Source organism: Rhagoletis pomonella, unplaced genomic scaffold, assembly GCF_013731165.1.
Source record: "Rhagoletis pomonella isolate Grant_MI unplaced genomic scaffold, Rhpom_1.0 Rhpom_scaffold_00007, whole genome shotgun sequence".
Lineage (NCBI taxonomy): Eukaryota > Metazoa > Arthropoda > Insecta > Diptera > Tephritidae > Rhagoletis > Rhagoletis pomonella.
In genome coordinates, this window is record NW_023458561.1 from 12,718,465 (window position 1) to 12,729,932 (window position 11,468).

An 11,468-nucleotide genomic window follows, 5' to 3' on the forward strand; every position below is an offset into this window, starting at 1 on the left:
TGGGCCATTGTATAGCACATAATTAGCTCTATATTTAACCGAAAAATGAAATCAATCGAACTGCTTGGTCCTGAAATATAAGCATTTAAAGAGAGTTTCGTTACGTGACAAAAAATGGAAGTTGATTTTTTCTTTTCTTACAAAATCGCAAAACTCTGCGAATTGTGGATGGCTATTTTCATGAAACTTAGTTTAATATGATTTGGAGCAATTCTAGTTGTTTTTAGAGTTTTTTGAATTAATGCAAATTGTTTCAATTCTCTTTTACAACCCCAAGTGGCGTCAATTTATTAGAAATCTATGATTTATTATGTTTCAACCACATACGCCAAATTCGAACCAAATCGGACCATAAATACGGTTTTTCGAAATATCTCGACCTTGGCACCACCTAGGAAGACCATTTTATGCAAACATGATTCTACTTACATAGCCAGTATATATTTTAAAAAGCAGACAAATCGGCCCGTCAATACGTTAGATATAAAACTTTAATTTTTTTTTTCGTGGTGGACCTTCCGCTGGAAACACCCATATACGATACTCGCTAAATATTCCCTAAAATATTTTAGAGAACATTTGCGTAATATTTTATTCCGAAAGAAAAAAATTACATTTATCTTCAGTCCCTAGTCGAGTCTAGATTTATTTTTTCCCGATTAAGTTTAAATTTAATGTGTGATTTTCTTTATTACCTCAGCTAAGAGATGGAGGGATCTTCATGACAAACAATTAAAAATAATCGGCGGTTATGAGAAGCAATTATTGTCGTATGTATGCACATAAGTATATGTATTCCAATGTATATATAAGATATAAACCTGAAGATTACAAGAACTTTTTACTTTCAGCTTATACAAAATATAATAGATATGCAAATGTATATACATATGTATGTATGTATATGCTCACGTTTAATTTGAATGAAAATAATTTTTTGATCTTGAAATAATCGCCGACAGGTGCCGCGTGCCTCATTGACCAATTAATTTGAATTGTTTACATTTCGTCTACGATTCGAAATAACAAACACACAATAAATTAGAAAGTAAAATAAAAAGAAAAGGCTAAAATTACATACATATGTACATATGTATGTTACATACATACATACACACGTAGGCACAGATACCTATGTATGAATGCATACAATTTTATGCACATTCATAAATATTTCGCAACTTAACTTTGCAAAGTTCTTTTAAATATTTGGGGGCATCTTGTTTCCAACACTTACCGTATATCGTGCTTCAAGGATCACCGAGTCTTTCTTCGCGAAATCCTGCCTATTTCTCAGCATGGTTTGTTCGTGCAAATTTTGTATATTCATTTTGCTAAGTATATCTGTGCCCCTATTTATCTATTTATTTTGTAAATGCCAATATCAGGGCGATTTGTTTTGCTTTCGTGTTTCTAAATTTGTTTCTGCTTTTCCTATTCTCTTATTGTATTACCGCCACCAACTGCCAAAATCACTTAACCACAGCGCTCAAAAAGACGAAAATATTCCTGAAATTATGTTTTTCTTTGTAATATTTGTTTATTTATTTTATATTTAAGCGATTAACATTGGTATGTACAAGTTAAAAAATCGACTGTCACATAAATTCACGCGCGAACGCACTGTGCACGCTTATACCGGCACTTAATTACTCTCTGGCCACTGGTTTATTGTGGCTTATCGTAACAGTTTTTGTTTGTCCTTTTAATATAGAAATTTTATTTAAATTTATTTTCTTTTCTTGTTGGCTACGTTGACCTCAAGTATTATCAACAGAATTTTAAATTGTAAATTGATTTGACTCGACTCCCGGTAATTTGTGTACTCGGTTCACTGACAATGATCTACGACTGGGCTAATGTGTGCGGCTGGCAGTTTTATATTCGTTTAGCGCAAAAATTTGCGCAGATCCAGCTCTGTTACCGGTCCCTGCTGCCTGCAGCTGACTTGCTGTTGTTAACATAGTCATTTAAACTCATAAGAACCGCTCTCAATAGCAAACTCTATTCAACAGGTTCAGGTGAACACTAATCGCTTGTACACTCTACACCGCTCGAATGTACATTAGAGTGGTAAAAAAAATTGTCCGAGATGGGGTTGGGGCACTTTTCAAAATTTTTCCTCTTGCCGAAAGCGGTGCTGGCAACAAACTTTACGTTTCCAAGTATAAGTAGTACATACATAGTACTTATATATATTAACCAATCGATGCGGGTACTTAAGCGAACATAATTACTGATGTAGTTACATCTTCTTGTAAACTTACATAAATACTTGAATAACAACATTTAATGAAGTATACGTAGTTTAAAACCAAAATCGTACCATTATTTAAACACATAAATAAGTAGAGAAAAACTTTATTAAAAAAAATATTTAGTGCATGGTATGTCATTTTTACAAGAATTAAATTGTTCAAAAAGTCAAAGTTATTATGCACCAAATTCAAAATGATATTGTTTGCCACTAATGTTAATTTATTAATTTTTAATATTTTTCAATCAACTAAAATGCAGTATATTCCCTAACAAATGCCATATAAACCCAAGCTTAAGATTTTGTAGAACACTTAAAAAAAATGCATCATAATTTCAAACTATTTTTTAATAGAAGTATTTTTTTGAGTATACAGTTTTATAGCCCATTCAATTTTAGTGCAATAATGTGCAAGTTTCAAGTGGCTAAAAGTTACCGTTTATTTTTTAGAATTTTTTTACCGAAGGTGTGTAGCGCTGCTACTGAATTTCAAAATACGTAAATATTTTAAAGAATTTTAAAAGAGCACTTAAAAAGGGGAAAATTATAAGTAAAATTTTAAAGGGGGCATGAAAAATCGAGGTACTTAGGCGGGTTGGGTAAATAAGTGGGGAGGTATTTAAGAGAGGGATTTTCTTCAGATTATATTAAAAAATTCACGGTGTCCAAAAATATTGGTTACTTAAGCGAGGGGGGGGGGGGGGGTTGGGGGTACTTAAGCGGGTTTCACTGTATTACAAATACCAAAAGGAAAAAATACGTTTTCTACGATGACATGTTTCCCCCATACAAAATTTGGACCGTCTAATGTGCATACACTATGTAAGCATATCAAAATGTATTGTACACTACACCGACTAATAAAATAGATCCCAAAACAGTTTCCTGGCAATTCTATAAGCCCGGTTACCATTGAAGGATTTGATTTGGGTAAGAAATAAAATAATGTAAAATAAATTTAAAAAGAAAGTTTTTATTTAGCAAGGGCACTAAAATAAAAAAAATTAAATTAGTCAAAGCTTTTGTTAAGGTTAATAAGAGGTAAATAGAGAGTGCATTATACAAAACTTTATGCATTTATTAGTTCACCTCTATAAATAAAAATGACAGGTAAAAAATCTGGCACAGAGTTACTGCAATTAATGAAATAACATACATAACTTTCCCAGACTTGTTTGTTTTCTCACTTGTTGTTACTCCCATCGGGCATCTCTGGGGATGAATGGTGCACAAAGTTTACGAAAATTTACACAGTTGAACCCTGTGCCGGTATTGAATCCTATTATCGTTGAAAATTGATACTCGCTAACCCCAGAAATGTATCGTAATATCACTAATTCTGCCAAATTGTGACCTGATATATTTCGGTATTTTTTTTAAGTAGTCTTGTAAGAATAAAACGGCATAAATATTATTTTTAAAAAAGTTTTTAAATTTTACTGAGATAAAAAAAAAAATTAGCTATAGAAATGAAATATATGTATTTGTATTTACCATTTATTAGTAGAAAGTTCGGGGAAAAAAATTATTGAAATACATAAGTTTTCAATTGACCAAATTAGCGTAGGGTACTTAAGATTTGTAGAAACTGATCTCAATTTCTCACATGTATGAATGTATGAAAATATATGTATGTATGTTTTTTATTGATTGTTTATTTTTTGCCACTTTGTTTTGATTTTGAACTGTTTTCTATCCAGACACACGCATCTACATATATATCTGTTTATGCGAAATGCTAATAGAGTATAACATCTTAGTGACGATCTCACTGCGCGATCGAGAATTAACTCGGGAGAGAGAACATTCAATAATCGCTTCAATTTTCGCCTCTCGTAATTTTCACTTTTGGTCTGTAGGCGCTGTTGGCAGTGCATTTGTAAGTACCCAGTAGAAATCTTGTGCATACAACATCGATTTTGGTGGCATGAACTTGCAACTGTGTATGCATGCCAGTATAAATGACTTTCATTTCCTTTTTAATATTTTTATTGAGCTTTGTACCACGATTGTTTTATTTCCATTTAGCACCCCAGTAGAAATCGATTGGTGATGCATTCATTAAGTATGCATGCTGTATGAGTGAAAAAATGTGAACAACTCATGAGCGGCTATGAATTTCCAGAAATAAAGTCAAATTCTGGCGAACTGTATGCGAACGTAAGTACTTTGTTGTTGCTTTAAGTACATTTCTCTATAAATTTCACTACCATACAACATCACAAAATGTTTGCAATATTTTCGGTCTTTTGCAGAAATTTTAGTGAACACGTCCGGTAATATTTTCGGCACTAATAGGGCTTTTATATGATATGGATTTGCATATGTAAAAGCTACCGTTTTGTTTGTACTCGTATGTGCCATATATTAAAATGTATTAGAAAAGTAGAACTTACATATGGAAATATATGTATATCGTATTAGAATGCTTTAATACTGTTTCATTAATGCAGCATTAGTACTTTTGCATGCACTAATTACACTATGCGACAGTCAAAATCGGGATGGGATGAAACCAACGGGAAATTTTATATCGGTCAAAAACAAGTTATACGTGTCCCGGCGTTTCGCTGGGTCACGTCTAGGAATCGAGATATATATATAACTATCATATAGGGGAAATTGTCACCTTTGGTGGTCTTTTTTTGACATAACTCGAGAACCACTAGTCCGATTTTGCTCAAACAAATTTAAAAAAAATTAAAAATTACAATTCCTTTAATCTTGTTCATATAACGTTTTTCTATATAATCAACAGTTTTGCCGGTAAAAATAAATGTATAAAGAAAAAAAATATTTTTTGCCTAAAATATTAATTTTTTTTAAAACTGTTGATTATATAGAAAAACGTTATATGAACAGATTAAAGGAATTATAATTTTTAATTTTTTTTAAATTTATTTGAGCAAAATCGGACTAGTGGTTCTCGAGTTATGTCAAAAAAAGACCACCAAAGGTGACAATTTCCCCTATATGATAGTTATATATATATCTCGATTCCTAGAAGTGACCCAGCGAAACGCCGGGACACGTATAACTTCTTTTTTACCGATATAACTTTTCCCGGTAGTTTGAACCCTTCCCGATCACTGACCCCTACCATTTGTCTCACAGTATTATGTGTGTTTTTGTATGCCTGTATACAAGTGCTTTTACATACATACCTGCGGAAGAAAATTATCAATTGATAAAAAATAACCTACTTGTAGTTAACTTTTTTTCGGGGATTCTATAAAATATATATAACTTGCAGTTAGCAACAAAAAGCTAACTTGAAAAAAGTGGACAAGTAATGCAAAAGTAAGCTCGAGGTTGTTTTCTTTAAGCGCGGTTTTATTTAATTATCCTGCACTTCTCAAATACTATTTCGAATTGAGAACAAATAAAAGGAAGATCGAAATTTTATATTATTTATCATTTTAAAATTATGTCTGACGGAGTTCGAATATGGGACCACCTATTGATATTTTATTCCCAAAAGTAGTTAGTTACAAGTTAATTACCTCAAATGCAGAGGTAACCACCCTTGACTACATCTAATGCAGATACTTAATAAGTGACTTATAGCTCCTTCCTAATCAACTTAAAGTTAGCTTATAGTTAGATACATTTCCTGCAGGGATGTTTGAAACCTTAAGGCACGGTGCACATTAGTGCGATACGATATGCGATACGATATGGATGCGACATCGACATGCTGAGTACGTGGTAATTGGTAGGAAGCGATAAAAACTGTGCACACTTGCACGACAGCGACACCGATGCGATGGGATTGCAGGGAAAGCTACCAATTGTGAACCAGAATGCTACCAGTTTGCGTTTCAGCCCAACTAGTTCACGTTGTACCCTTTTTCAGTGTTATCGACTGGTATTTTTAACATGGCGGCGTCATAGGAGATGCCAATTGTCCGCTCCTGCATCAGCACGCTACCAGTAGCAATACTGGTGGCATCATACCAGTTGACGGGATAGACTGCCTATTCATCCCCCGTGAAAAGCATAAGTATGTCATTTTGCTCACGGCGCACAGTGTTTCGACTATATGGAGGCAGGTAGAAAAAAGTCATGGTGACAGTTGGTAAAAAATCCGGTTTGACTTAGAGAGGGAATAGTAAAAGTCATAAGTACCAAATTTTACATTTGGGGTGTTCACAGTTCGTTCCAAATTGTGTCTGAAAATGTAGACGTCTACATTTTGAGACATATTTAGCAACAAACTGTGAGCACCCCTTTCTAGCAGTCGTCGCAAAATCGTCTTAAAACTTTGCTGGTGTTTCCAGACATTTCTTCTTTGCGTGCTTTTTTATATGTCGCCTTTCGATTTTGTTTCTGAAAAATTTTAATCATTTAACTTAATTACCAATTCCTAATATTTGTTATTTCTTTTCCTTGATTTGTTTCTTTTCATCAGAAATTGCGCTCAAATTAAATGCAAATACAGAAAACGTGCCCAATGAATAAAAAAAATGCGATTAGTATTGCCATAATGCAGCAGGGTTGCAAAATGTAGACGCGTAAAAAACATACCTTTGAGTGTGACAAAATGTAGACGGCGTCGTTTTCCAATTTTGTATGGGAAACAACAACACCACAGATTTTACGGTTAGAAACCGTCTTAAAATGTAGACGTCTACACGAACGAACTGTGAACACCCCAATTATTTACTCACCCCCCTTCTTCATGAACGATACATTTCCAAAAAAATACGGGAATGGGCGCGATACCGACTAATCAGTTTAGTTGCATTTGGTGCTGAAACCATTACAGAAGGTGTTTCTTTTTCAATTGTAATTAATTATCTAAATGTCTTGGAATATTCAGGTGAAGGTATTTATCATTTATTTGGTATTTTCCTATTTTCTTACCAAAAAATTTACTTTGAAATGTAGATGCTAAAGATTATTAGTAAAAAAAAGTATGAGTACCGGTCCGTCAGGTCTTGAAATTAGACTAATATTTTAGAGAATTTTATGTAGTTTTCGAATATATAATTTGATCTTTGCGCGCGACTTTGCAAATATATGTAATTTTTTATTTTCTTAATTTTTGATTTTCAGCTTCTTTTTGCATAATTTAGCGAAAAGAATTTTTCAAACAATGAAAAAATCCCACCAGATATTGGGAAAAAAGCGAGTATTGACACCTAAGTCATTTTATTGTATAACCTTTGTTTTCTGAGAGTGGAAAGCATGAAACAAAAATTACCCAAAATTCCATCACATTTAATGACTGGGCCCACATTTTTTTGTGAGTTTTGAACGTTATAGTAATCCAATCTTCCCCATATCTTATATTTAGGTTTTTCTAATAAAATAAAGACTACAAACTAAATTTCATCGAAATCGGATGAGATTTAATGTTTCCGCCCACAAGAGTAGAGGGCGTGGCAATTATTCCATCTTTACAAAATTTCATAATTCTCTATTTCTAAGTAAAACTAGAGCACATGTCAAGTTTCAGTGAAATCGGTGCAGGTGTACTATTATTTCCATCTGCCTCCATATAGTCGAAACACTGTGCGGCGCTGCAACAGTGGCAATGGTCGGCAGAGTAAAGCTTTGGCACGCCAAATCAAGAGATCTGAGTTCGAATCTCAGTGAGCGAATCTTTTTTTTATTTTTTTATTTTATTTTTTATTATTTTTATTTATTTTTTCATTGTAATTTTTTCTTGTGTAATTTTTAAATCTATTATTTTAAAAAGAACAAAAAATTATTTATTTTCATTTTTTTTATAGTATCTGAGTATTTAGGTTTTTACCAAATCAAATTAAATTTATGTACAATTTTTATTTTATATTTAAATTGAAATAATCATCTATATATTAATACGCTAACATAAATTTTGTATCCGTTCGTTTGGTGTTTCTACCGAACCGATTTCAAAACCAAGAACACCGTTGGATAGGCATTTTTCCAGTTTTTATGGTTTCACAATTGGTTGAAAATTACGGCCAAAACCGTCGTTTAAACATTTTCGAATTGTGTAAGATGTTGCTGCAACATGTTGAATTTGACATGTTTCGCCTGTTGTTTCACTAAACATTTGAAATTAAGCTTTGAAATAAAGATAAATATGAAGATGAAGAAATAAATGATAACGATGAAGTCAAAAAAAAGAGAAGGCAACAGTGAAGATAAAGACGAAAATGGAGACAATGACTAAACTAACGGGGTAAGAACATTTCTTGAATTTATGAAGTGAAACTTCTTTAGCGGCAGTTGGTTGGTTGGGAGTAAATTGTCAAATTCAAGGGGAATAATGCACATGGAAGTGGTTCTCAGCGGTTTAGCGGTTTGAGAATAAAAACAAAAACAAAGATGCCTAGGGGTACAGGCAAAAACGAGGATCAAAGTAAATTTAAACACTTTAAGGTAAAGGTGAAGAGGAATGTGCAAAAATAAAGATAAATATGAAGAAAAGGATGAGGATGAAGATCGATATTGTTATCGATAAAAACACGATATTTTTATCGATATAATAATCGATATTGCTATCGATAAAATAATCGATATTGTTATCGATACTGTTACAGATTAAATAACCGGTATTGTAATCGATATAATAATCAATATAATAATCGATATTGTTATCGATACAATAATGGATATTGTTATCGGTATAATAATCGATTAAATAATTGATTTTGTTATCGATTTAGTCATTTATATTTTTACCTATATGTACAATAATCGATACTGATGATTTTTATATTTATCGAGAAATTAATCGATTTTACAATCGTTGTATTTTTCTATATGTGCATGGATATTGTTATCGGTATTTTTATCGACCTAGTTTTTAACAGGGTTATCGATACAGTAATCGGAACATGGAATGTGATCACATTACATGACATCACATCACATTTTATCACATGATATGAAGAGACATCATATGATATTACATCACATAATATGATATCACATCCCACGATATCATGTGACATGACATTATATGATGTGACATCACATGATATGGCATCGTATGCCATGACGTGGCATTACATGACGTGGCATCACATGATATGACATCATATGGTATGACATCATATGACATGACATCACAGGATATGACATGACATGCCATCCTATCACATCACATAAAATCACGTCACATCTTATCACGTCATCGCACCTCATCTCATCTACGTGAATAGAAAAAGAAAAGGATATAAGCAAAGATGTAAAAGATAAAAACGAAGATGAAGACCAAGGTAAAGTTACCGATTTCAAAACCAAAAACACCGTTGAAAAGGAATTTTCTGTAGATGAGGAGAGTTTTTATAGTTTCGAAATTCGTTGAAAATCGTCGTTTAAAAATTTCCATATTTGTGTATGGTTGTTTTTGCAACCTGTTCAATTTAAGCTGTTTCGCATTTTATTTTACCTCGTATTTGAAATTAAACTTTGAAATAAAGATAAATATGAAGATGAAGAACGATAACGATGAAGACAAAAAAAGGGCACAAGTGAAGATAAAGACGAAAATTGAGATAAAGGCGAAAATGGAGACAATGTGAAATACATAAGAATTAGGTTAACAGATAGGAATCGAAATAAAATGAGCCATAACGGTTACTGAAATTTATCGAATCATCGAAGTTTATAATTATCGAAATTTATCCATGCTTATTAAGTTATCGCAACGTATCGAATTATTCAAACTGATCAATGTTTACTGAGTTGTCGAAATTTATAGACACAGAAACTTAGTTGTCCAAATTTACGGATAGTTATCGAGCTATAAAAACGTGTGGGATTAACGAAATTTGTCAAGTTAAAGAAATGTGTCAAGTTATCGATATTTATTGAATTATCATTATTTATAGACTTAACGAAATATATCGAGGTGTCGTAATGCATGGAGTTCTTTCAACTTACAGAGTTATCGATAATTATTGATCTACTGAAATTGGTTGGTTCAACAAAGCAAAGTTTATGGAATTTTCAAAATATATCGATTTATCGACATTTCAAGGTTATATAAGCTTATCGATTTATCAAAAAAATAGTTACGTTTTAGCAGAAGATTTTCCTTCCGGTTAGTTAATTTGTACCGTATAAGTATCGCTACGTGTTAAGTTAGAAAACCTCTCCAAGGCTTCTAAAACTAGAAAAACTGTCGAATTTCGACAGTAACTGGCACTCTAGTTTAAATAAATTTACTTACTTTACTTTAACAACCTCCAAGCGTACTCGAACCTGAGATCTCAGAACTAGAATCGGTAGTCTTCACTCGGCGCCACAGCCGAGATTTGCGATGAAAGCGATTAACCGCATTTTAGTTTTGGTTGTGCCTATTCAAAGACAGATGTAGGCCGTCGCTTTAGCACATAGTAGTTAATTAACTGGTATTTGGCATTTCACTGCGGAGAACTGCTATAATTATAGTACATGAGGAACTGGTATGACTTCCCCATTTAATACCAGTTTTCGAACTAGAATTTCTACCAACTACTTTACTTTTTTTTACGAAGAACTGGTATAATTATGGTTCATAACGAACTGGTATGGCTTTTATCCTTAAATAATAGTTCGTGAACTAGAATTTGTGCATACTGCTTCAGCTTTTCACTACAGGGATAATATCGCATGCGTATCGCACGTGCGACACCGCTGCCATATAATATTGCATGCGTATCACATGTGCAACACGGTTTGTTGAACGAGGTGAAATTAGTATTGCGCGGTATTTTTTGCAATAAGCATGGCCTTTTCACAGGAGGAAGCATCTTCCTCAATTTTTTTAGCCGAATTAATAAAAAAAACCGTGCTTATGGAACTATACAGAAAAAAAACTACTATAGAACAGACATGACTAGTTTGGCATGGAGAAATATAGCGTCTGAGGTCAAGGACACAGGTAAGTACACAATAGAATATTTTTGTCATGGTTTATTTGCCTTTGTTTTCATATCTTTAAAAAGAAATTTAAAGAATCCAATCATTTTAAACCCATTTATTTTTGATTTTGAATAGCAAAAAAGATTTGGTGTTTGTTTTAATGTTAATGATTAACTGTTTTGTTTCAAATATTCAAATAATTACACTGTACGGCAAAATCAACTTTTTTTATGGCTATTGGACCAAACCAATTTTTTTAAGAGATTGAGTCATAGGTAAAAAAGAAATCACTTTTTCGTTATTCCGTTATTCGAAGTTAGTCATCGAGATATGGGCCTTCGAAGTTCGAAATAGGACCTTCGGT

General features: G+C 32.7%; 1 protein-coding gene across 1 annotated transcript; it reads right to left on the minus strand.

Moving 5' to 3' along the window:
* Nucleotides 1–1,237: 1,237 nt before the first annotated feature.
* Nucleotides 1,238–2,037, minus strand: LOC118743634 (dopamine N-acetyltransferase; the record flags this gene model as incomplete). Its single annotated transcript, XM_036476398.1, is given in 1 exon segment — nucleotides 1,238–2,037. A coding segment is annotated over 1 exon segment (93 nt), but the record flags the coding sequence as incomplete, so codon positions are not given.
* Nucleotides 2,038–11,468: the final 9,431 nt, after the last annotated feature.